This window comes from Neodiprion fabricii, chromosome 3, assembly GCF_021155785.1.
Source record: "Neodiprion fabricii isolate iyNeoFabr1 chromosome 3, iyNeoFabr1.1, whole genome shotgun sequence".
Taxonomy (NCBI): domain Eukaryota; kingdom Metazoa; phylum Arthropoda; class Insecta; order Hymenoptera; family Diprionidae; genus Neodiprion; species Neodiprion fabricii.
Window position 1 is genome coordinate 27,685,213 of NC_060241.1, and position 27,355 is coordinate 27,712,567.

The following is a 27,355-nucleotide window of genomic DNA, read 5'->3' on the forward strand; positions in this document are numbered from 1 at the left end:
TAGATTCCGACCTGCAACAGCTTGAAGAGTCGATGAAAACCCTTGAGATTGAATCGAGTTTCGATGGACACCGGTTGAGAGTTCCCGCCTCCTGGCATCGACAGCTGCTTGACGCCCCTCGATCTTTCGGAGTGAGAATTTAACGGAAGCAATTATTTATGATTTATTTCAAGGACGTGAAAGAAATAGCTGCAGCTACGTCCCACCTTCAATTTCCTGCAGGAAATTTCCACTTCCAAAAATTTGATGCCGAGTGTCCCTCCTGCAGCGCGACGTGTCTGTGAATTGATTCACACCATTCAACTTCTACAACCCGAGCTTCGTGTCGCCCTATACAGCTGTTCGTATTATTCGATATCAAATTTACATTCCGCCGACTGAATCAGAGGAGACGTTCTATTTAAGTGTTTCACCGACAGCCGGAGATGGCTTCTGTCGTGTAAGCTGATTGCGTGCTGCGAATCATCAGCTGCGCCGTAGTGGCCATTGGTTCTTCAGTCACGGTACAGGGACCTTTTTGAAGGGGTGCAGGATTGATTTCAGCAGTAATTACACTCGACGGAATCAGCGGATCTGATACCATGGAATCCTGAAAACACACACAATCATCTTCAGCTTATAAGGGACTGCCAATCTCAATTAGTGCCACGGGCGAAATTCTACATAGCTGAAGCGTCAAGCCGATAACGTATCACGTTTTCAGAGGCGTACAGAGAACACCCGAAATCAATACACCTGTAGACTAAATTATCAGATGTAAAATGTTGCCCAAGATAATCCCCGCGGTCAAAACGAGCCTTCGTGATTATACGTATACCGGATTCCCTGTTAGAAGTCAGGCTTATACCCGAGTGAAATGAATCAGTGCACCGTGTATGAGGATAACGATGTTCGATCGAATGACTATACGTTTGTCGTTCGGCTTTTTTCTTCAATATTATTTGTGGAAGCGTTTGATATAACAAGCCTTGTTCCTCGTGTGATTCGAACTTCGAATCATTTTGCTTCGCTGTTGAATATTGCAAAACGAAAAATTATGATTCTGGCCGATTTTCCCATACTTGGTATCTCTTCCGAATAACCGCAATCGGTTTTCGGCTAATTTAACGTTGGTAACCAGGTCCGAGAGTTCACAACGACAATAATTTCGGAACGAAAGATATTCTCGGTTCGTCTAAGCATGCAGGCAGGCTTATAGCAAACAATGCCGGCGAAAGCTCGTTAAAAATGATCTCACCAACCGAGCTCGCGAGTGTTGAGGAAAGGGGTTCAAACAAAACATCCCCTCAACGGGTTAGCAACGTTTGTGAAATTAGCGAGGACCTGCACAAGCCTGCCTGGTCATAATTATTCTCTCACATCGTCCCCGCTGTGCTCGGGCAAGTTAGGTGGGTGTAAGACGTTGTCGGCAAGACGGTTTTGGGTAATTTAATACGGGTACTGACACGGAAAACGTTCCAGTCGTAAGAACCGTCTGCATTCTCACCAATTACAGTAAAAACCGCAACGTCGCAACGATAACTCAGTTGGAGTCTGCTGAATCGCGGTGATATATATTATAAGCTTCATTGCCTTCGCCGATTTACGAGGATCAGCGAATATTCTCTGCCGCTGGAACCTCGTCCGGTTCTGAGGCTTATGCAAATTCCGCCTTATCAACTAAAGTGGACAAATGATCTACCGGCTTCCTACCAAGTATTAATCGACGATGGTCTCTGTATATAATGCATTCCTTTCGATACCGAATGCAACATTTCGCATGGTAAACGCTGACCCAATAGCTTCGGCTATTCTCCTTAGTTGGTAAAGGTAGGTAAAGCTTCGGCGATTCGCATCCACCCTTATTGAGCAATGGTTCGGATATTTTCAACCACCCCCGCAACTCTGTTGATCAGGAGAATCACATTCTGCGAACCTGACACACAGTACGTCGGTAAAAGCAGTTTCTATTGGTAAGCTTTTTATCGAATGATAATATTAGGGGATGTTTTCGTTGGGTCGAAATTGCCAAAATACCGGTACTGAAGATTTACTTTTTTTCATTTAACTGTGAAACCGGAAAGTTATTGAATACGCAGCATGATTTTTGGTGCAAGCTTTATTTTTCAGAAGCATGGAGCAAGGAAAAGGAAAAACATGTTCAATTGTTTTGATAATATTGCACAACTTACGATATTTTCTAACATTTATTACTACTTGATATACGTTGACATAAAATTTATTTACAGTAAATTGACACGTGACATTGAATGTAAAAACTAGTTTCATACTTTATCTGATTATATTTACACGTCCCTGAGGCTTAAACTACGTATGATAGATACAATGAAACTTGTTCTCGGCACATCATCGTCATCGATCTAAGCGTAAAGCATATAATTATAGATATTCGTTTGTCTTATTTCTAGTATACTTACTGCTAACATGATTCTATATTTACATACAGCACATATAATTCACTATCGCTATAATTGTACATTTTACATGTGTGCCAATTTTCAATTATCAATAAGTACGTACAGACTGAAAGGTAAAAGGCAATTGGACAATTCTCATTCGATATTCATGTCCAATTGCCCCGTGTTTGAGGAACTAGAAACAAAACAGTTAACAATCCAAATAATAATTCGGCACTGCATTCCTCATTGTCAAAAAACGGATTTACATAATCACCAGGATTCCGAAACGTTCATGCTTCGTATTCGAATCGATTAGGCAAAAGACACGAGTCAAGGGTAATAGGTACAGGTACGATCGGAATGATTAACCGAATATTTTGCCGTAAAGTATCAAAACTTTGTTCATTGTTCGTTCGCACATTGGAGATCTTTACCTTGCGCTTAAGTTGTGATTTAAAATAGGGACAGAGTCGTGCCTCGTTTACTTTTGATTAAAAACGAGACAGAAAATGCAGGGCTTTACATCGGGTTGCGAGAATAATCAGATTGGAAAACCAACTATGAAATGTATATGCGTATCATTGACGAACCTGCCAGACATTGTTGTTGGTAAAGGATCGTTATTGTCTGAAGTCTACTTGAAACGGCTAGGAATTTACCATATATTCCTGTGAAATTCATTGAAATGACGAAGTTGAAAATAAAGTCATTCGAACGGTTTTATTGTTAAGTGAATTTGAAGGATGAATTTAGAACACCCGGGTGGAGGTGATTTGACTTATTGTTAAACCATATTTCAAGTAACTTCTGTTCGTCATTGCGAACTAATTTAATTTGAACGCTGTAAAATTATTCCATGTTGTTAAATGCAGGACATAATCGTTATCACAACACCGAACACGAAATTCACATTTATAACGAAACAAATTTTCCACAATTACTCCGCAGCCTATATTTATTCGTATTGTGAATTAGAAATTATGTTTCGTTGAACTAGAACGAAGAATTTCGTAATCAATGTTTCATTAATGCGGAATATCTATTATATTGCTTTTAAATCAGACGATACTATAATCCTTTTGCAAATTGAATTGGTGGCACAATATTTTTGGCTACTAATTTTGACAAAATTTTTAGCATCATACTTCTTCTACACCTCCGTACGTCAAATTGGATTGAAAAAAACAGCGTCTGATACTTCGCTTAAGACTTATCTATCAACATCTGAAGTAGTTTGGCGAAACAAAGTTAATTCGATTTTAAACAAAAAACACACGTGCTTTAGAGTGTCCACAAAATTTCCAAAACTTTCTTTCGCATAATTATTTCGTTTTCTCCCCTCTTCAAACACGTCTCGCATAAATTCACGTACACGTTGTACCTAATCATTGGATTTGCACATACAAAATTACCAACAATTTTTTTTCAATTTTAAACGCTAATTAAATTTATGTTGGAAATCTTCCCCCAAGAATTGTGATGATGGTTGCCATTCCAAGAACGAGGAGATGGCGACTCGTCGTTGACGGTGACGTCGCCGAGTCAAAATCTGTCAGCTCCTCGTCCCCGTCACCGTTGTCGATGCCGTTTCCCATTGAGCTGCCCTTCGTCGCGGCAGCCTTTTTCTCCTGATTGAATTCACTTATCCAGGATTTTTTTGACTCCCTTCTCGCGTTCGGTCTGTGCGTTGTCGATGGCGCGGCAATCCCTGAAATCGACGGTGGTAATTATTGTCATATATAGGGACTAAAATGCACGTACGTATGGAAAGTTTAGAATGGTAACAAAATTGAAAAATTTACGTGGCAATTTTGGAAGCGTAATTAACGATAAACAAACACAATATGCAATTAGCCCGTCAAGTTATGCAGGACGTGATGTGTGCCACTCGACTAAAATTTTCGTTCTCTCGTCGTGTTAAATTGAAAAATTTCAATATCTTCAATTTGTTTACACCACCTCTCCTCTTTTTTATCCAATTTAACAACAATCGAATCGCGGACGGAAGCTTAATATGCGGGGTGAAATTTTCCAAATTAAATACAATCACAGCACTCGGTCCGAATGAGGTTTCAAAAGCACATGTGTAATTGGAGTGTACAATTACGAGGATATGACAAAAATAAATGGAAACAAACTAAATCGCCTCACTTGACGAGAATACAAATATTATAATTGGTTTAATTTTTCAAAAGTGGTGTAGAATGTAATAAAGAGGAATGAAACTTGAAAGCTTTCTCGACAGCTTCTACACACTTGGAATAAAAATAAGTTATCAATTACCGCTGATTATAAGTACCGATTCGTTACGATATGGAACGCTATCATTGGCAGATTGAAATTACATGAACCGCCACGCCATTTACTTTCATCGACTTGAATTCATACCGCTAATTAATACTCTCCTTGGCAGGATAAATATAGAATACAAATACATGGTCGTTACGTGACGCCGTGGGTACATAAACAACTCTCCGGCAATTATGTGAGAAATTTTCGAAAGTCTCCTCGAGACCGTTTTTGCAATGTAAAATTGTAATTTCATACTTCTAATTAACCGAGGGCAATCAATTAAGTCTGGAGGCGCGCAGGCGAGTATAATAGACGGTCTGAATAGAGCTGGCTTTACACGGCATGCCACTTAAATTGAATGAAAGACGTTGAAATAACACAGACGTGTGGAGGAAACCTCAAACTACTTGCTCCCTACCCCAATCTCCAGTACTTTGGTTTCTGGTTGGGAGCTTTGGACTCGGTTACGTCAATACACGTGGCTGGCAACCGCCTGACTACGATACGCCCATAAACCTACAATACACGAAACCCCTGCACTGTTTCCCGAATGCAAACGCACGCTGAACGGTCATTAGCTAACGAACTGGCTGATTTCGATGATGCCTATTTACCCCTCCATTTCCTTACTAAACACCCGCGTCGTTAGTTCGGGGCTTCCACGATTACGGGATTCTCGCGTGCGGCGAATCACCGTTTCGCACCCTATTTGAGGAATAATCGAAACGGACACTCGAAGTCGAGGGGCAGAGTACTCCTTGCCCAATATTCGCACGCCGATAGATGAAAGAAGTGGAAAAACTATAAAGTATCTTATTCGTACAGCCAGTTTCAAACGTAAATACGGTTAAGTGTTGAATTACAATTCTATAATTCCTATGTTTTAATTTATACCTGCGTATAATAAACGTTTTTGTCTACCACTCTCCCAAGCATTTCTTCAATTTCAAAATTTAGTTGTCCAGGCACCCTTTGTCAGAGCAGACGTGTTCACTCCGTGAGTCATTTTCAACCATTTGTCAATCCACTCGTGTTACAACATAACAAAATCATTCAATTACACTACCAACTTGTTCAATACATTCGTTACTGTTTTCAATCACTATCAACATATGTTTCAAACACCTGTACTTCCGTAATTGGCATTACAGGGTTTCATGTGACATCTGACGTAAGAAAAGGGTAAGCTTGTAATTGAACACAATGCAAAAAATAAATAAATAAAAATAATAGCCTTCGATCGTATAAACTCAAATGTGGACAAGATTAATTCTTACCGTATACTTACTGTTTAATTTAATTGTATCCTCTGTTTCTCCAAGAGCGTTTTTGGCGACGCACTTAAACGTTCCAAGATCCTGTAACTGCACAGCTCGAATCGTTAACTCTATCACGCTCTCGTATCCGGTGGAGCTTGAGGCAATTTTGAAGTTATCATCTGTAATAAAAGAAGAATTTCATACTCAAGCTACAACGTCGCTTTGATGTCTTTAACCTTACAATACTGGATCAGAAATAGGTATACCTATATATGGATGTAGGTTGACGACCATTTATTGTGCGTAACATTATTGACAGGGTTATCATTTCGCGTTAAGTTGGCTAACTGAACTCGAACGGTCGTTAAATGAGCTATTTGTTTTAGTGGCACAGTTTTGCAAGTACGGAACTTTTATTGCGGCTGCACGCCATCCAAAGAAACTTTACACGCGTGTTTACAGGAACTGAGGAAGCACTTGAGAGCGTGCCGGCTACCGTTCAACACAAGCACACAAACATTACTTACCCTCGGCAAAAACACGATGTCGCGTTGTATGTGCGCCTCGAATAACGCCGTGTAAATAAATTACGTATCCAGAATATAAAATCATAAAAATCTGGTAGTGGTGGAAAAAATAAAAATTTTAAAGTTCGACGGTAAAGAACGTTCCCGCTTCTGAAATGCAAACTGGTAGACCGTTCAAGTTCACTAAATTTAAGCCTGTTTATAACTGAAGAGCACGTACATATCGCGAGGGTGGTTTATATATATATATATATATATATATATATATATATATATATATATATATATATATATATATATATACGTGTATTTCGAGATTTATTCCCGTAGAGATACACGCGTTCTATAGAAATGGCGGCGCAGTGCCGTATATATGTTATATATTATATACACCTTTGCGAGCTTATCAGACTGACTTGTACAACTCGCAAGTCTGTAAATATTTCATAGCTGCACGCAAATATTTTGACAGTACCGTTATTCGTAATAAATAATCCCCGACTAAAATTTAACTGAGAAGTAAAATCCGAATGGCACGCGTTAGCAGCTTTTAATTGTCAAAGTTTCGAAATAATTTTTTCCGTCCCCATTTTCATTTCTTATATTTTTACGCAACTTTCCTCGTTTGAAATTAATATGACGTAAATAAATGCGAATTGTACTTGGTAATAGTTGAGACTCTACTTTTTAAACTACCCGTCCTTGAGGGAAAACCCAGAATCGGGAAATATGTATACCTACGTATAATGTTGCGCTTATTTTTAGGAAAAGAGAGCTCTCCGAAGCGAGCTCTCAACTTAATACCTGCTTCGCTCTGGCGTGCAGAACTCGTTACGATTAACCGCTTGTACAAGTATTGTACGCTCGGGGAATTCAATTAACGGTCCATAAAGTAAGTTATAGATATAACTGTATATGGTGCGCCCATTAATGCACAACGTTCAAGCAGCATGTTACTTCTTGCGGTGGATATCTAAATACGTACGAATGTTTTTCAAGAAATTGCTGCGGGCACTTCAGCTTGGTGAATTTTAGTTAGAGTCCAGTCGAACCACTGCTCATTGAACGTAATTTTTAACAAAAATGATTATACCATATTATCTATAAATAATAAAATAAACAACGTTAATAGAAATAATTTTCCGTCATAAATGCGCGTGAAAAAATAAGGGAGAAAAAGTTAACCACCTTGCATGACTGTTGCAATTTACTGTAATTATTTTCAACACAAATTTCGCTGAATAATCGGAATCTCTGGCGAAGGAAGAGACAAATTTTTATATCTTGCGAAAATTCCTCGTCGAGAATGACGAGACGATGAAAGTATATACGAGTTTCAATTAACGCGACTAAGCGCCGGTGGATTGCGTTAAATAATTAGTGTTGCGCGGATGGACTTGACTTAAATTTAATCGCTTCACGGACACCGCATAATGGAGGGAAAGAGATTCGATCAGGAATTTCGCAACAAACTGCAGTTTCGATCCCTATTTTTTTTTTTTTTTTGCTTGTATTATTCAATGCTCTGATGCTGCTGATTACATGTGCTATAGTATTTCGCGTGATACGTGATTAGAATACATTGGAACGCCTGAGAGCGTAGACTTTTATCGCATCTAAATTTTTCAAAATGGAAAGAATAGCTTTGGTTTAAAAATGGGTTTTCCATTTTTTTTTTTTTTTTATTATCAATCTGATTAATCAGGAAATTTAAAAATAGCGCTGTTGTACAAGTCGTGAGTTCTGAATATCTAAGAATTTCGAAATTTCACTCAGTGTTCGGCGTTTTTTCAAAGGGAAGTGGAAAAACGACAATCTGAAGAAAGGTATGACCACAATTGGGTTCCCCGCTAAGTTATTTTTATTTCACCCCAATTTTCGGATCCGCGTTGTGGTCGAAATATCGCTGTTTATTTCGCGTCAACTACTCACCGTTGATGATGATCTCATTTGTTGGCCTGGTCCAGTAGGTAATGGGCCTCGGAAATGCCTCACTGCGACAGGCAAGCGTCACTGTTTGGCCCTCGTAAACACCCTCCAATTGTTTTCCAACCCAAACCTTCGGTGGGACTGTGAAAGAAAAGGAAAAATGCCAGGATCGATCAGACGAACAAAAATGTGTCGCCATTTGGTATCACACCAGAAAGTTCGAAATTCTAATCCGGAAGATCCCATTCGGTATTGATTTAATCAACAAACTTGGTCACCGTTCGCTGTATTAAAGTTCTCTAGCTTGTGGGTGCAGATAAGCTCTGCGTAAAAGGAGTTTGAATTTCGGGCAAGATTAGCTTCATGAATAAATAAATTTCGCAGAACAAACGTAACATTCCGAGCAGGTACCTTACGTATTACCGTCTACCGGTATACACGCGGTAGTTACAAGATATCCATCCGTGGATTGATGTCTGGGCGAAAATAAACTCGACCAAGGGTGCCCTGCAAATTTCCGACTAAACGATCTTGCGGGCATAAACGTGAGCGTTAAAAATGCGCTCAACCGCGAAAAACTGACGGCCGTTTGAATTCGGATATGTTCCTCGTTTCGCGTACGTCCTATAAACGAGACAAGCGTGTATCGTCCACGCGCGTTTACCCAACTTCCGGAACGCCGGCGTGGCTTCTAAACAACGCTCCGCGTTGCACGCGGCGCTCCGTCCAGGTTCGCCAAAGTATCGCGTAATTCCGGTTACCACGTGTAATCTACCACCGCACACAACTGACGAGACAATTTTGCCTCCATGTACGTACAGTGCACGATGAGGACTATCCGTTTGCTGACTGTCGGCGGCACTCCGTTCGACGCGATGCAGAGGTAGGGACCCATGTGACGCCGGCTGACGCGCACTATCTCCAATTCCGGACCTTCGGTGCTTGTGGCTGGATAAAGAATCAGAATTATGGGTTAATACTCTCGCACTCGGCCGAACGTTAATACCGTTGGCGGAAAATTGGATGGGTCGAACATTGTCGGGAGGATGATACGATCGTTGGAAATAGCGTTCAACTATCGCGATCGAGAGTAGGAATAATAAGTGCCAAAGTTGCAGGCCAAAATAGGTTGAACGCAATACATACGAAAAATTATCGACCCTTCTCACCATATTCCAAAACTCAATGGCTGCGATCACTCGCGAGAAGCGATTGAAACGGTGTGAACGAGTTTGAAAAAATCAGTCACGTTTGGTGATCGTTATTATTTCGGAGTGGAGCATTGTTAAGAATTCATTCCCGAGCTTTTTATAGTACACATCAAAAGTTGGGTGAAAACTTTTTTACAACGCAAACTGATGAGGTACTCGTCGTGCGTCAAACGAGTGTCTGAAAAGCGGACCATGAAACATACACAGGTTCGATTTAACGAGTCTCGCAGCGGTGTATCTGCCAATAGTATTTTACTCCTATTCGAGCTGTAACCTGCTGTTCTCGCTGGTAAATTCTGCGAGGGTTTTGACGTGTTTTCCCTCCGGCTTGCCTCTGGGTGTAACGAGTTTTGAACCAGGACGGTTTTTTCGTGTGTTTCTTTAAACGATTTCAATTATAAATTCACCGCGTTTCAATTGATCCTCGTATCGTATAAATATCAACCACAGCCGAGTGAGATGAGGTAAAATAATATAGAAATTATTTATCCGTCCCGGCCGTTCCATTTGCGTTTTCCATTCCAGGTATGTTACCAAATCATAATAACCGTGATCAATCACCGAATAAATGATTTGAGTATGTAAAACAACAGTATCGGATGTAATAATAATATTTTTCCTGGGTATTGATACTTTCCACGGTACTGTATTCCATTGTGATTTACTTTTTCGTGTGATAAATATGCTCTCGCAATCGGGACATATTACATGTAATATTCACATTCGATCATTCTCGGTAAGTAATACCTCTTTGGCACTGGTATTATAATGATAACTGATAAAGCTCGTTTATTCAGAACTATGGTGCAGCCGTTGCTTGTCACGGGCAGCGAATATCGAAAACCATTAAAAGATTACAGGCATCGGTTGCAGACACGGATTCCAGCGTCAAGAGAAGTCGCACCGGAATAGCTTTCGAGTTACTTCTGACATAAATGCTAATTCGTTGCCTCGCAATCGTGAGTACACTGTTAAAAATTTCTGTACGGAATTTTCTACACTGTATTCGAAGTTTTAATCGGATACGGAACAGTGAAGTCATCGTACATTTAGTGTTTATTCAATTTACAAATATAATAGATTTACCACACAGTCTAGTACGATCAAATTAATTTTTTGTGTTTTTCTTATAAATTTTATTAAAATAAAAAATATTCATTTTAAATTTAAGACAAATACATAGTAATTTACGTCGCTGCACCGAATTTGTAATTTTGCAAAAGTGTATGCCTTGCGAGTTGCGAAACACGTGAGTAATTAATTAATTGCTGCCTATCACATGTGATCCGTGGCATCGCGAAATCCCGCCCTCATGGATATATCCTACGCATTTCCACCTGTAGGTAACACGTTTACCACTCTATTGTACCAGTCCGTATAATTTGATATTTACACCGTCGAAACGTGCCTCGACCTTCTCGTCATGATGCATGATACAATACACTCAATATCCGTCAATCCTGCAATATGATTTCGTTGAAATAGATTGTGGCGATTTTTGAACGTAGCCAAAGGTAAAACCGAGCCTTGAGAAATCATCCCCTGGATGAAATTGATAACATGTTTTGTAACGAAGGGCTAAGTGAAAGTAGAAAATACTGTAAGCGAAAATCATTTTTTATTTGCTTAAATGGTTCCAGACAATTTTCGAAGGTCTTCATGTCTCAATTCTTTGAACATCTAATTTTGTGTATCCATAAATTATAATATAGGAAATCGAGATTCTAGAAAATAAACATTTTATGCGATTAATGTGGGCGAAAGATTTTCTAAGCTATCGCAATTTTGATACCGAGTTGACTATGATCAACATAAAATGAATGTGGAGGTAAAGTTCAAAAGTACAAAAAATACCACATCTGTCTGTAGGAGCAGATATCACTCGCCTCGGAAAATACTAATTATGGAAGGAAAAAAAAAGCAGATAAAATGGTGGCTGGAAAGTCGAGAGAAAGACGGAAGCATGTGAGAAGGTGCAATATAGGAGGATTTTTCAATCGTCGCCGGCACCTTCGCGACGTCAAAGCCCTTTGTATCCAGCAGCGTCGTGATTATACCAACATCGTAATTTCGACCGGAACCCCGATGACAGTTCCCGTATTGTGAGGAAAAAGTATAAAGAGATTCCCGAGGTTCTGCCGGTCCTAAGCGTCGTTACCGGAGGTCAGGGCCCCTGTCAGGGTGCGACGACGCTGACAGAACGGACGTGAAATATTTCCTCTCACTCTGCGGGCTGCATAATTTATCGAGAAGACGAATCTTTTATCTCTCCTGCCTGTTTCAAGGAATTGCTTGGGCGAATTTCTTTCCTGCCCTATCCACGTTCCAACTTCAAAAAACTCCCACGTTTCTCGCATCTCATAATTTTCTGGTCGTACTGCAGTTTCGACTTACGAAAAGAAGTAGAAGAATGTTGGCGCAAAGTGTCGCCGGATTCTATCCTCTGATGTTCCATTACTTTCATACATAAGAAGGGCGGTGCGAGTTGGCTTCAACCGATGGCAAGATTTACAGAACCGGACAGATTACACATACTTGTAGTTACTTGTACTTACTTGAAGGCCCTTGATGGCGTAGCGTCGAAAACAATCCAGTCACAGCTGCTGTGTAGGTATAATGCCTGTACATATATTCGTAACGTGTGACATCTCTCGAATCGATGTAAAACGAACGATTTACGAAAAATCGATATCTCGAACGATGACGCAAAGTAAGAAGTATAATCGGTACCTCAAAGTTCCGAGGAGTTCAGTCTTCGGCCATCGCTGCGAGAGAAGGCTTCAAGTGTTTTGAAATCCGTTTGACCAATAACTCAAACAGTCAAATGTGAATTATTCTCAGTGTTCCAAAGTTAGTTTCATCAAGCTAGTTTATTTTTTAGGGGCGTGACAGTGCAGTGTTGTGAATTGTGAAACAACGTAAACGCTTTGGGTTCTTTGTGACCGAAGAAGATAAGTTTCCAGCCTCGTTGATTGTCTTCTGCACGGATCCTACCGCAGTATGGGTACAAGGTACTTGAACAAATTTTTGTTATAGTCCACGTGTGTCAGTAGGGTTACTGTTCAGTTATTGAAATGTCACGCCATGTGCAAAACTCTCTTCGGTGCGGGACATCAGTAGAAGAAATTGCTGCAACGACCGATAAACACAAGAGTCAAACTGTCAATAAATTTCTTCCAGTGTGCAGACATTGTGTACCTTTGTGACGGGTAGATCATAGCTGAATTGGAGAAAAAACTTTCGCTGAACGTTTATATGACTGTGATTTTTTTGAAAAACTCATTCATCGCACTTGAGTATTTTTTGAGAAAATTATCGCTTTTCATGTGCACTAGACTTGAGGTTGTCAGCATCTAATTCTCTTTTGCATGCCTGTCTAAAAATGACTCGCTATTCCCTGAGACCTTCGCTTCCTCAGCTCGTTTCAATTCCATGACAAGTTTCGTTGCGTGTCTAATACTCATTCGTACGATTCGGTGTATGCATTTTTCTTTTCTTCTTTTTTTCCATTTTCCTTCCCTCACCCCTTTTTCACTAGGTTACCAGACGTCCAATCTAAGATACGATTCGATGTATATTTTCAGTGGCTATATCGCTTCTCGGTTTTCCTGCCCGCATATTTTTCGAATATTTCCAACTCGCATTGCTATCTGAAACTCTCGTTATTTCATCAATTTCCGAAATTTAAAACTAGCTACGACTAAGAGTCGCAGATTGATTCTCGGCCTCTCCTATAATACAATCAAATTTCTTGCTACATCCCTCAAATTCCATCATAGTTTCAATCTACCAATCTGCGATAAGAATCGGCATGTCCGAGGATTGCGTCAGGGTTGCAGTCGAGACGCGTCAGGTCGTCGTGAATGAAAGTAAAAAAAGTTGTCAGGGTCTCGACAAAAATTAACGGTACAGAAAATCAATGCTCGATCGAATCTTCCTCCCCGTAGTCCACAAGTACAATTGACGGAGATTTTTTCAAAGAGATAATCATCCAACCGGCAGTCATACCTTCCTGCGTGCTGAACTCAATTATAGGATTGCCGTCCTCGCGGCGCCACGTCACCGAGGGTGTTGGAGTCCCGGTAGCGGCGCACCGAAGCGTCACGTTGCTGCCTTCGCGGACGACCATATCCGTGCTCGTTGGGTAGTCCAGGATGTCCGGGGGCACTGCAACAATTCCGGCGTCACTCTGGTAATTTGTGAGCCATTCGACAAGCCCCAGCCTGCACCCGTCGGGTGCCGAGTGACGTGCTAATTCCCCCATTGTAATCCACCATACCACCCCTTATAATCCATAAATTGTACTACGATATAGACCGAGGCTTGTACGATAGGACAATTATTATCGCCTTTCGGGTAAGAGCGCCGCAGCGTTGAAGAAATCACCGCGCGAGCAGCGTGGCTATTATAAATAGATCGCCGTGAACCAAAGTTGTTCGGTAATTCCTTATGCGGTTCAATAATTTGGCATTAATAGACGAGGTTGTGGGAATTTTTATCTGATAAGCCATGAAATTTTCTGATTTATCTTTGATTTGATTTGTTTGCAATATGTGTGGAAAAGGTTTTTCAATGCGCTGACAGAATGTTTTTTAGTCGTGGTTGGCATACGCGTCTTTAACTATCATCTTTATTCCGTAACTATTCATCTTTAACCGTAAACAAAAAACGCATTGTAGTTCTGGGTACAAAATGAAAATGAGTATCGAACCAATGCATTGTAATCACACTAAATAGTTACATGTACCAAATTTTCTTGTAATTTCAACATTCATACCCTTGTTGTATAACGATATCCATTTTAGTAGAACTTTCTAGTAACGATGACGGTAATGAAATGAAATTTATCTCAATGTATAACATACCTATACTATTCAACAGAAGAATGTTATTTCGTACGTAAGTTAAAGTGGCAGGACTTCCTCCGCCAATTTCGCGTGCATATATGGATTGTCTCGAAAGTAATCGAATTTCATTGACGATCAATCATGCTCATTCTCGTTTGCTAAGACTTGCTTTTAGTGCTTTGAGCTTTTTCCATATTTCGGAAATTACTCCGGAAGTTAACGTTTCTCGAATTTGTCCGTTTTAAACTTGAAATTGTCAAACGATAAAGCGCGGCAGCGCCGATTGAATAGAACAGGCACCTGGTAATTTTAGAAATATTCCACTTCAGTTGCAAAATATAAGCGAGAATCGCATCCGTCTCAAGGAAAGGCTGATCGGCTGAATTCTCGTCGAACGGTTTCTGCTGCACGCTCCCTCAGAGACTGTTAATTTAGTAAAAGCGACCGATCTCCCGTCACCGGGTGCGTTTTTTCTCACGTGACTACCGTAACAATTGACGCACGCCATCAGTAGCGTATATATCTTATCATTCTGTCACGCACTATTAGTGATTAACTGTGACCTGATACCACGTAGGGCGAATAATATCTACCCTTTGGCACCACTGCCAAGTTTATCGGGCGTGTGAACGACTTGATAACAGTTTCCACTCCTCTGTATGGATATTAGTTTTTATAGATTTTTATTTTGAAGTCTTTTTTATTCTATTCCGACGAAGAAGTCGAAAATCAAATTCGGCTGCTGTAATCAGATTTTCGGTAGGTACTACACTTTATTGACCCAAAAATGTAAACGGCCGTGTCTCGCATATATTGACTCTACTTGTGGACTGTACGTATTTGGTCTCTCTCTCTCTACCTGGTATATAAATTGCTGTGTGAAAATATTTGCATTCTAATTTGTATAATTACCGTAATGCCATTTCATTTCAACGTCTCGGTGGATTTTCAAGCTTGTTTGCATAACTGACACGTGTGGCAGAACCGTTTCCGTTTCCGATTGTAAACGAGCTTTTTGCACGTAAACGTCGGGAGTTCGCGCCACAGCTTGACGCGAGTTATCATTGTTGCCGTATTTGTTGAACGGCAAAGATGTGACGGAAGGTGTGCACTGGAAAATAAATTCGGTTTTTTGTCGAACACCGGTGAAACGGAATTGCGATGATCCATCCCGTATTCACACATCTGCCGGGCTCGATAATTGCGAGAACAAAAAAAAGATCGGTAAAAACGTTTATGAAACAAGTAACGAGGGGCGTGCAACGCTGCGGCGAGAAACGGTTGGATTTATGAACGTTTCACAGGTGAAAATTACAGGCAGCCCTGCAACCAGCCGCAGAAAAACTCTCCGCGAGTCGAATATTCGTTCCTATCGCACGTAGCAGCACCGCTTAATTAATCCAGAACCTATCCGTTCGAAAATCCAGCGAAGCCGCTGCAGTTACTCGTCGATTTTTGACAGCGCAATATTTCGCTTTATTTATACCGCAGGTATACCCTGTTGTACGTAACGCCTCCTGCTACACGCCCGGGGTTCTGGTAAAACCTCGCAGCCGGAATTGCGATGGTATCTGGAAAGCAAAGAGATCTCTTATTTTAGCACCTCCATTTAGAAACCCAACCCGACCCGGCTGACCAGGCGGCTGCTCTAACCAGAGGTTGCAACTTCGCCGGTTGTGATAAAGAGGAATTTAACGAGGGGTTGCCGTATGGCTAAACTACGTTTATACAGTTACTTCCCAGAGGGCGGCAGATGGGTCTACGCCCCCGCCTTCGCCTTCGCCGTCGCCTCACCTTCGCCCTTCGCCGCTCGGGTTATTAGCGCCGGGGGCACGTCGCCAGGAAGGTGTTTAATAGCTCTCCAAGAGTGCAATCACGTACCGCGAATAGTATATTTTACATACATTTACATCGAATTACCACAAATCGGCGGCGGGGCCCACAGCTTGTTTGAGGAGCGCCGTAATTTGTTTGTGTGGGTCTCGGTGTGTGTGTGGCGTCCGGGTGGAAGATAAGGGTGAGTGTGCCTCGGTGGACGCTGCAGGACCAACCTGTTCCAAACCCTTTTCGATCCCCTGACATCCTTGGCACACCTAACACCCCGTTTACACACTTGTACAGCAAATTTCAGCCCAAGCCTGCAGCTATGTACGTGAATATGTTGAATGCATCCTTCGAATTATGTAGTATAATTTGTCCAGAAGTCAAACCTTCTCGATCTATTTGAATGGCTGCGCTTAAATTCGTTTACGCTTCTTCGATTTGAGATTAACATTCTGTGTTCATGTTGATGCTTTCAACAAGTTCTCGCAGATTCAAAATTTTCATAATTCATTTATGACGTACATTATTATACAGGTATATATATGTACAGTACTCGTAAAATATTTTTTCGCCAGGAAAGAAAAAAAAAATTTTTAAAACTACGAATTACACTGGAACGAAATTACGAAGAATGACTCAGCATTCAATTTCGGGTTCTACCATCTGAGTTGTTCATAAAAATGTATCAATTATTACAATTCTCTCTAGCAGCACGTGCACTATTCGTGTTCCACGTGGATGTGTAGGTGTTCGATACTTATAAATTAACAGTCTTCGCAAAGAGAAAGGATCAAAGGAAGAAATGTTTTCATTTTATTGAATAAAAAGAATGTCATTTAATTCGACGAAATAATGAAAACAGCGATTTGTGTCATCAAATGAAACTAACACTGAGTTTGATAAATTCAACAAATTTTTTTCCCGTTGTACACACGCCCCGCACCCTTATTTCCCCCTGGGTTTCCTGCCACCTCTCCGTGACATTTCGCCAATCAACCGCGTTGATGCGGTTGTACGGATCAGAGAGGAGGTTTTCGATCCGAGATGCAAAAACTAGGGAGATATACGGAAATGAGCCGGTCTAATGGAACCCGGGGATTATGACACGACGGTGTGTCCGATCGGTATGCAAATGTGCGCTGGGAAGAATACGTTAAAAATCGTGTTCGTTTTGAGGAAAGAAAAGCCCTTATTTTCCGTCCTGTGCACCCCTCCCTTGCCTTTTACTACTCTACTGACAATGTTCACGTGTTAAATCATAAAATATGACGAATGAATTCAGCATGTAATTTAATACGTGATTTGTATTGTGAATTCAATCAAATATACAAGAAATTACGTAATAAATCACAACAGCACGAATCATCGGATATACTTGGTTAAAAATCGTATGGGCAACGCTGCGCGATTTTTGATCTAGTCTTGTAATTTGTTACATGATATTTTATACATCTTATCGAATTGACCAGACAAATCATGTAATAAGTTACATGTTGAGTTCATTCGATCGTAACGTTTCGTGATTTACCGCATAAGCTTGTTTAGTAAGGTATGCTTTGAAGCCTGACTTTCTGAAAAGATTCTCCGATTTACTATTTGGCCATGTACCCGACTTCAAATCGTAACTTTATGGTCAGTTTTTTCAATATCTGGTGTTTCAAATTCACAATTGATCGTAAATCTTGTAATAAAAAATAACAATAGTGTATCAAGTATAACTTATCTAGGATTAAAGTAAACTGCAGGTTAGGCTTCTCATGCATGAAAAGTACTACTGCGAATTTAAATTGGATGTAAGAAAAAAAAAAAAACAAAGTTTATCGTCGTAGGGTCGCGTTACTGAGTTTTTAACGAATATTATTCAATTTTTCGAATTAATATCTATCGAGCCATAGTTTGCTAACCTATTTTTAAGAAAAATAAATGTATACTTGAGATAGCGACACAGCACATCGTTCCTCTGATACGTCGATATCCCTGCTCGGAAATATACTAGAGGATGTCACATATTTTAATGCCTATTCGGAGTGCGGTTAACTAGAATTATTAACACGACTGACCCGATAACCTTATATCCGATAGAACCAGATATAATCGCTCATTGCTTTTCTCAGACAATATAGTTAGATAGAGTCGCGGCCATTCACTCTCATCACTTTCATATTCTCTGATGAAATACCGAGGCTGCAGGTCTGATCGATTGTAGTGCCTTCTGAATTGACGTTATTCGACGAAAACTTCTTTCTAGTTTTTCAGATCGGTGTTGGTTCGAACTTGCGATATTACACTAGAACATAGAATAGCTGGAAATTGTATCAATTCGAGGCAATAACCGAAGTGAGAGCCTGAAACGACTTCAACGATTGTTTCGGATACTCTATCTGAATATAGCGATTCTCAAACATTCGATATCGTCCCTTCTTACATAAAAGAAAAAGAAATTGCAGTGTGGATGAACCGCCAATGCGAACCACAATAATTTTCATTACAAAGATCTATTGAGTACAACGTGTGTACTGAATTACTGCACGAGTTCATGAAAAATGAATTGAAAAAGTGGTATAGTGTTTAAAGATCAGGCTCAATTAAAACGTGTGACTTCTTTGCATCGTATGATGCACGCGAATAATGCTGGTGGATAACCCAAACATATTTATTTAATTTTTAATCTCGAAGAGTTTCAACGTATAAAAAAGGCAAAGATAATTGGACAGATTCTAAACATCTTGAATCGGAATTCGTTTGCAAATGCAGAAGCTACGGTAATTCCTCCCACTGCTGCCTTTCACACGTTACGTGCTGACAGTTAAGCACACATCGCGCGTCCAAAATAAAGCACGACGGCTGTCCCTCGAAAAGCCCACTTGAGATATCCGAGATAATATGAGTGCTCTTCTGAAGTGATAATTTATTCAAGAACTGATTCAAATTTCACAGGAAGGGATTCCTACCGAATGCAGTGACGATAATCATACATGCATTTTTAAATATACGTCACTTATTCCTTGTTCTTCGTCCTGTCCACGCAACGGATATTTTTCACGAGTATGTATAAAAAACGAAGCGCTACTCCCAGCCATTTTCACGTTTACTGCAGGGTGATCGTACCTCACTATCTTCCCTGGTGATCACAGCGAGTTTTTAAGCCCACGGTTTATTTCTTGACATTTGCTCGCGAGCTCATGCGTATACCTCGGAACCACTTATTGTTACTCCCATTACAGCTCTGGACCTTTTCACACGTGATATCCTCGTATTTTAGTAATATAATCTCATACCCACCTCGTCGACGTGTTATAATATTTACTACCGAGACTTTTTGTCTCCGAGCTCAATTTTTCATGCCACTAAAGCGCCGTGTCAATTACTCATTGACCTTTTATCGTCTACCTATTACACCTATAAAGCATGACGAGACTCGAGCTGAATTTTCTCGCGTAAAGTCACACAGGTGATCGGACGAGTCCAACTTTGAATACTTTCAAGCTTCCAGAGAATTTCAAGTAATGCTAATTGTTAGGGAGGTGCCCTGGTCGATTTCGACGTTGACGTATATATCTCGCAATATCGATGCCCACGTATCTCGAATGCAAAAAAGAACTCGCGAGTCCCATTCTATACACAATTCTGACCAAAAACATGTCGACACATTTTCATTTGACGCAGAAATAAAGAAACGGCACGGACTCTACGAAATCGCACTGGTAAATTCGTAGAATTCGTACCATTTCTTTGTTTCTGCGTCAAATGAAAATGTGCCGGAGCGTTTTTGTTCAGAATTGTGTATAGAAGGGGGGTGTTAGGCCCTCGTTCACGTTTCAGATACGCGGACTTCGATGTTCAGAGATGCGTACGAGCACGTCGAAATCGACTAGGGCACCACCTCGAGTCTTGGCGAACCTTTTGATTCTGGTACTCACCGACGACATCCAGGAAGCCCGTGTTGCTGGACATCGGGTCGGTGTTCACCTGGCACATGTACCAGCCACGGTCCGTTTCTCGCGTGTCACGTATGTGCAGGGACCACGTGCGATGCCCGCTATGCGTCACTGCGATCCGGTGATTCTTTGTGATCACGTGACTGGCTATCGTTAGAATGGTCTGCGTGTCGACTCGGAGCCACGCCACCTAAAACCATCGCGCAGATTTTATTCGACTCAATCTCTTTGTGCAGCCGCCGTATAATTGCATGAACAGGAAATGCAGCCACCTTGTTGATTAACTGCTACAGGCATCTTATTCTAATCAATCCACGGTGCCTGGAGAGTTTGCATATATCAAATGACTTTTGCCGTCTCACTAAATGGAAAAATTAATAAATAAATGAGGAAATTAGAATTCTTTGTGCCATGTTGCTTCTCCGGTTCGAAATTCAGGCTAATTATCGGAGCATGACGCCGCGGGCTTGTTTCCCAGATGCTACGCTCATCACTTCCCCTGAAACTCGGCTCAGACGTTATTGGCGTCGTCTTCGACTGTAGTCTTTCCGTTTTTCTCGTCTTTAATTTACAAGAAAATAAAAGCTCGAGACGCTTCTTCTGCTCCGAGTCTGGGCTGTAGTATAACCATTTCTGTGAATTGGTTAGCAATAATTTAAATACTGATGAAATTCTTTCTACAGATGATAATTATTTTACTCAAGCTCTCGGAAGATGTCAAATAAGTGGCTCGAAAAAGTATCCACAGTTTATATTCTAGGAAGCCAATGAGCGTAGGTTAAATTGAAGTACCCCTCGATTTTCTACCCAACTTAAACCTGGCACAATTCAACATATGTATATTAGGCGACAGAAATAAGAACCGATAGGTGGGACTCTCTTGTAGAATATTCCACAGTGAACGTCGGGCATTATATGAAATGATGATCGCAAGACTGTGGGGTCTAAAGTGCCGTCGAGTGTGGCAGCACTGATTTGCTTTACGCTAAAATTCCGTTGCGTGACTTTTGACTCCTTTTGTTTCATCCCTATTGAAAAAGATGAAAGGTCTGACTTCACTTGCGACCCGGTGAGGCGATACACAAGGGTATGAAAAATTTTCGACCCTCAAACCGTATTACCGATTGGCGATACGCAAGTAAGCTACGACGACGAACCAAACTCTTGAGGGTGGAACACCTTACGTGCAATTATTTAGAAGAAAAATCGAATCCGCTCACGAAGCTCACGTCGTGACCAAGCGGCGTTTTCACACGAGATCGGCTCGACTCGAAAACCGTTTTCACAACAGGCGGAGGGTCCGAAACGTCGGGATATTTTCCGGCGGTAGGGACTGCATAAAACCTCGGTTTTCATATCGCGTCCGATCTTTCCGGACAGCTGGTCAACCCCGAGAGCTGTAGAAAGGGCTTGCGAAGGATCAAGTGACAGTTATCTTTCACCAAGATATCGGACCGTCGGAACGTTTTGTCACGGGATACTTTATGCCCGGGTCGAGCTCCCCATCTCTTGTCCGTCAAAAATTCGGCAAAACTTTAGGCATAAATTCAAGCCCACACAGTGCTTCGTACGGTTATTTTTCATGCACGCTGAATTACAAGCTAAATTTAATCAAGTCAATTGGTTACTAGTACGTATAGGTGTGTGTGTGTACGTGAGGAAGGAATTCTGTACATGCATTAGTTGAACGAAGATGAAGAACGTCGGTTCGTTAGGGATGCAATCAATGATCAATGAAATGATTACATCTATTCAGATCCAAAGGTCACCCGAACGGTTAAACGGCCTTGTAGTTATCGTATAGTTTCTCGTACAGTATAGAGCATGGGTACAGTATCCGTGGAATTATCGACAGCTAATTGTAGCAAAAATGAATCGATCGACTGATTTAAGTTCGAGCTTGATCTCTGAATAGAGGCCATCTCTGTACAAATTCGCTATCTGTTGAAACTAGAATCGTTATATCTTGATCTGCATTTTCCCAAAGGTTGAACTAACTAGTTCTCAAGAGATCAAGTCAGTCCTGTAATTATGTCAGTTGCCTGCGTTACCGGCGCCAGCCAAGCGTTAGGTATGAGTCGGAAATCGATAAAGATTAGCATGCACGAGGTATGCGGGTCTTCAATATAGATACCGTCGTACCAGAAGCACGTCAGCAGTCTTGGTTCGATACGGGTGAAAAATTCTAATACGGAGCAATAGCAATTAGCGAGAGACGGATACATAGACGAAGAGGTAAATTGAGCGGAAAAAAGCCCGACCTACTAACGCCGCTGTGCATTTTACGTTCGAAGAGCATTTCTGAAAACCTGAGGCGAGGCGGTGTTTTTTGTGTAATGAGTCCGAGGTGGAGTTTAAGGAACGAGGACCTTAATTGTGTGCGAAAGAAGAGGGGTGTCAGCGTAACAAGGAGCTCGCTGTCCGGGATCCATGAAGTGGGAGATGGCGCCTCTTTGTGGCACACTCAATTGCGCGCGAGTAATTATTCAGTCCGTGGCGAACTTACCCTAAACGAACCCAACGGAACCTGACCTACCTTGGCTTAACCTGTATTTTTCAATGCGTATCTATCGCGAATCTCTCCGCGGTGTTCTATGGAGCGTGGAAACGAAGTTGCTTCATTATTCGAGTGCACCTCGTGGAGTTATGCCCTGTTTCGAGCCACTGACTTTCCAAGACTTTAGAATTACACCCCGGCACGAGGTTCCCTTGACACCGTGTGTGAAAGAACAACATTTTGCGGTGCTGCGATGTGTCTGCCCGTCGTCAATAAACCGGCTAACCGGGCCGCACTCGAGGCGCGGAGCGTTAATTAATAACAGAATTACATTGGCGAGACCGGCGCATGTCCGATGCTATTTTTATTCAAGCCTGGAAAACTTTCAAATTGGCTGCGTCTTCCAAAAAGGTTCGTTAAAGTTACGCCGGGTCGGTTTATACTCGTTAGCCCAAATGGAAACTGGGAAATGCCTTGAAATTAGGTGCTATCAAGGCCTTGCGCAACGGATGCAAAGTTTCGCAATGAAAATTATAACGTCACCCATTTTCTCGTCTGATTGCTCGTCCAATTTCGTAATTCAATTCAGTCGCGCGATAAGAGTACCTCGTGACGTAGAACTTACGTACGATCCGATTAACCGAGTTCGAGTACTACAGTCGTTACGATTCGGAAGAAATTCCGGGATAATTCGTTTATAATTCAAATCTGTTCACCCCCACGCGTATTAGGATAATTCGATGCCGGGATTATAGAGATTCAGTGTTAAAGAGAGACCCCAAGTCGCTTTCACCGTTGGTGAAAGAAAATATTGTCAAACGCCGTCGTTTCGAACCTTTCATGACGCTACAAGTAAGGTTACTGACGCTGATCATTTGAAATTCAGATCGGCAGTTCAGTATTTTAACCCCTCTTTCTGCGACATTGAATATTCCCTTAACCCTCGAACTTTCACCCTTCTTGTATTCAATTTCTTTAAAATATTTGCAATGTAAACAATTGCGAATTAAAAGACGAGTGTCGAGATTACGGCAGAGTTCCGCCAATAATTACGAGAGAAAAGGATATATTCCAAAAGAAGGATGAAGAGAAATAGAGAGAGAGAGAGAAAGAGCAATTATTAAAATCGAGTAGACGCCAAATCCGGTAAATTGATTAGCACAAGTTTGAGGAAGCGAACAAATTGGTAAGGTAAATTTCGTTAAAAATGGCCGCTCAGCCGACGCTTCGCTTCCTCCTTCCCTTTTCCCTCTCGCCCTCTTCCTTTCGCTGTCAGCCGTTTCGTCCGAGTTAAAATCCGCGATTCACGTCGGAACGGGAGTTGAAGAAAATGGAGGAAAGAGAATGTAAAAAGGGAGTGCAAGTGAGAAGCAAGAAGCGAGACGAACAGGGAAAATAGAGACAGAGGTAGAGAGAGAGAGAGAGAGAGAGAGAGAGAGAGAGTGATGTTTGCGGGATGCAAGAGCGACAGCGTTGACGTTCGACTCGATTCAATCAACGCGGCATATCGTCGACGTCTTGACGGAGACGTCAAGCGTCGACGGATATTCGTGAGCTTGAAATATGAAAAATGATGGGCCAACGGGAAGAACGCCAGGAAGCGGGAACTGGTTGGCAGAGCGTATATCCATCCCCAGTCTTCGCGGAGCGTGTCTTCTCTCATACCCCGCAGGAACTCGGCTCAGATTTTCATCTTCATCCGCGGCGTGCAAACACCCGCTCCGTGTCTTATTCGGAGCTTCATCTTTCATCCATCAGTCTTACCTCGACGGTCAAGCAGGCAGATTAATCCGACTCTCCGATTCGCGAGAACTTGCCTCCAGGCGACGATTCTCAAACCGTAATCCCGCAGTCAGTCAGCTAGTCGCGGTTATAGTCAGCTGATCTTCTTCGTTCCGTCTTATACGCACCCGTAGAAATTGATCGAGTGTCGGGATTTGCAAAGAGCCGGGTAGAAGCCCGCTGTCATATGTCGAGCCAATGTTGGTTATGAGCTTTCGGATGACGCTACAAGTATGTAAGAGTTTTTCTTTTTCTCACATACGCTCTCTCTCTTTTTCTCTCCCTTTGCGTTGACCATTTTTCCAGAACTGCTGTGAAGATGAGGTTCAGCGGGGAAATACCGTGTATACGATGCCTGTCACCTGCCTGTCGACACTCTTTACCGAGTCTTCATTTCACCGGTTCTATTCTCACGCACTGAACGCCAAATCCAACCGCCGCACGCGTCAAATGGACGATGATGAAACTTCCCAAATAATTTTTTTCCCCTCGTTGTCACTTCCACAACCTTCAGCGACCAGCCTGGACTGGAGAACTTCTGTTTGTGCCTGCAGATGTATGTATCAAGATACAAGTGGAATCTTCCTGTCTTCGAAAAACTTATTATGCGATACTCGCGTTATACCGGTAAATATGTTTACTCACGACGTAATGATAACCTTTCTTGGGAATACTCGAGATTTCAAAGTGAAATAAAATCGTTGAGATGAAAGACATGACGATTTGATTCGTCCAAAGTTAAGTGAAAGAAGAAAAAAAAAAAATTGAAAAGCACTGAAAAATTTTACAGATATAAGCGCACGAGAGATTGTGCCACGTACAATTCGCTGGTTAACCCCTGACACGCAAACATCCAAGCCGTATATCTCTCGTAGCAGTGACTGGCAAAAATACCCAGTGAAAATTAATTTTAAATATCTCAGCTTCTAATAAAGGTAGAGAGATTTTTTTATTCAATTAACGCTTAAACAATTCCGCATAAAATGGTTGTACTGAAAGTAATTAAGTTCAACTAAACAAATAAAAGATAACATTGAATCGGTTCAATCCTTACGGTCTGGTCTAAGAGTACAAGTTTTTGGGGGGTTGAGGGGGTGACTTCACCCGCATTGCCTGTCAGGGGTTAAGGACCCTCGGATGAATCAACGACGTCTAAAATGCCTGCAGTGACATTTCACGGCTCCTTGCCGTTTCTTAGCAAATGTCACTGTACGTGATATAAGTGATGAGTGATACTTACGAAAATGTCGCGTGTCTTATTACTCACCTTCGTTTTCTACGCGCGTTACACTTCGGTTGTCAGTCTTGCCGCGCTGTCACGTGTAACGGCTGACACTCGTGACGATAAGAAGGATATAGAAATTGAATCGCGACGGCAATTTGCGAATCATTGATTTTTTGTATCCTCCTTTATTTTTTGTTCATTCCGTAGGCTTTGGACAGTCCTGTATTAAAACATTTGCGTCGCGCAGCCATCATCAATACTTGTCGCTTAACCGATGTTTTGGGCCTTTAGTATGATTACCTGTGAACGTTGACGCGAATCCCCATCAAAGTCCAGCGAAGCTGTTCGTTACTATCGAGGCAATTTAACTCGTGTGACACACACCAGCGACGCTTGACAGCAATTTCACCGAGCAAAACTGAAATATTATACCGAGGCAACACAACCTTTGTGACGTTTTGTATAACGGTTTTGATGGGTTAAGTGAGAAATGATTGGTCCGAACGTTTGTTGTCGCATGCGGTCAGGATTTTTACTTCCGACTTGAAATATAACTCGCGGTTGACGATTTTTCATAATTAATTAAGTGATTCTAGAATCACTGACAGGCTTGACGGATGATATTCTATGTGTATTTAGTTGAATCATACCGCTCAATACCGTTGAGCGGTTATTTTTTTGTTTAAAGCACGTAGAAGAGGGGCTCGGATTAGACTTATCTTCTTAACATCGTTCTGGTTGAACGTACCTCAAGAGTCCGAGGTTCAAAAATACAAATAAAGCGGCTCAGCTCAACTCTGGTGGGTCGTTGAGCTTCTCAAAGCTCTGATCCGATTCCAAACGATGAAAAAACTTGTTTCGTGGGAACCTGAACGAACCGCTTTACCAGCGACGCTCTCAGAGGTTCTGTGCTTGGAAAAAATGTACATCTAAGCCTCTATTTACAATAATTGAAGCTGAATCGATGCTGGTAAACAAACTTAGTATGAGGGGAACGGATAATCCTACCGCTAAACATTACCATTCGAAACCAAATGTGATTCTTAGATCGCCTTTCACTCAACGAATATACGTAAAGTTAACAAAGGTAGAGTCGAGAGATTCAATTCGAGGATTGAAACGGCACCGATCGGATTTGGGAGTTTGATACTTTGGGCGAAGTTTCAAGTGATCGCGCATCCCGAATTATTTGAATAGAGCGATGACTAGACGGTCTAATTCAGTCTACAGTTGACTTCATTCAGCCATTAGAACAGCTCGGTAAACGTGGCACAAAAGTTTCTGTAACTAGCTGCATTGATCGGCGTGCACGCGGTCGAATATCCCGCAAACTTTGATCCTGCCCAACTGCACTAAAATTCCTGCGTACCCCTCGCGTATATACATTATACAATATACAACAACCAGTAGTTGCATGGGTGATGTTTGAGTGCACCGAGTAACCAGGACGATAAACGTGGCATAAAGAAATGTCCCACTTTGAGTAAAAGCGACCAAGATTTATTCGTCGTGATAACTAGCCAGCGGTAGGTAGCTCCACTCACAATCAGAGAAGATAGGAAGGAACCTTCGGCCAAGCAGGGTTTGAGGTTAGGGTTGTAACTCTGTATCGCCCCCACGTCAGC

The 27,355-nt window shown here is 41.6% G+C and overlaps 1 protein-coding gene across 2 annotated transcripts in view; it reads right to left on the reverse strand.

The window, feature by feature from the left end:
* Positions 1 to 2,169: 2,169 nt before the first annotated feature.
* Positions 2,170 to 27,355, reverse strand: part of LOC124178024 (neurotrimin-like) — a 47,820-nt gene continuing 22,634 nt past the window's right edge. The window contains exons 3-8 of one of the 2 annotated variants that reach the window (XM_046561089.1): positions 20,209 to 20,416; positions 13,626 to 13,784; positions 9,226 to 9,354; positions 8,410 to 8,547; positions 5,980 to 6,129; positions 2,170 to 4,107 (exon numbers count right to left, since the gene is read on the reverse strand). In XM_046561089.1, the coding sequence (XP_046417045.1) occupies positions 3,848 to 4,107; positions 5,980 to 6,129; positions 8,410 to 8,547; positions 9,226 to 9,354; positions 13,626 to 13,784; positions 20,209 to 20,416 (1,044 nt within the window). In that variant the 3' untranslated portion in view covers positions 2,170 to 3,847. The remainder of the gene's footprint in view (positions 4,108 to 5,979; positions 6,130 to 8,409; positions 8,548 to 9,225; positions 9,355 to 13,625; positions 13,785 to 20,208; positions 20,417 to 27,355) is intronic. The other variant, XM_046561090.1, reaches the window with a different exon arrangement.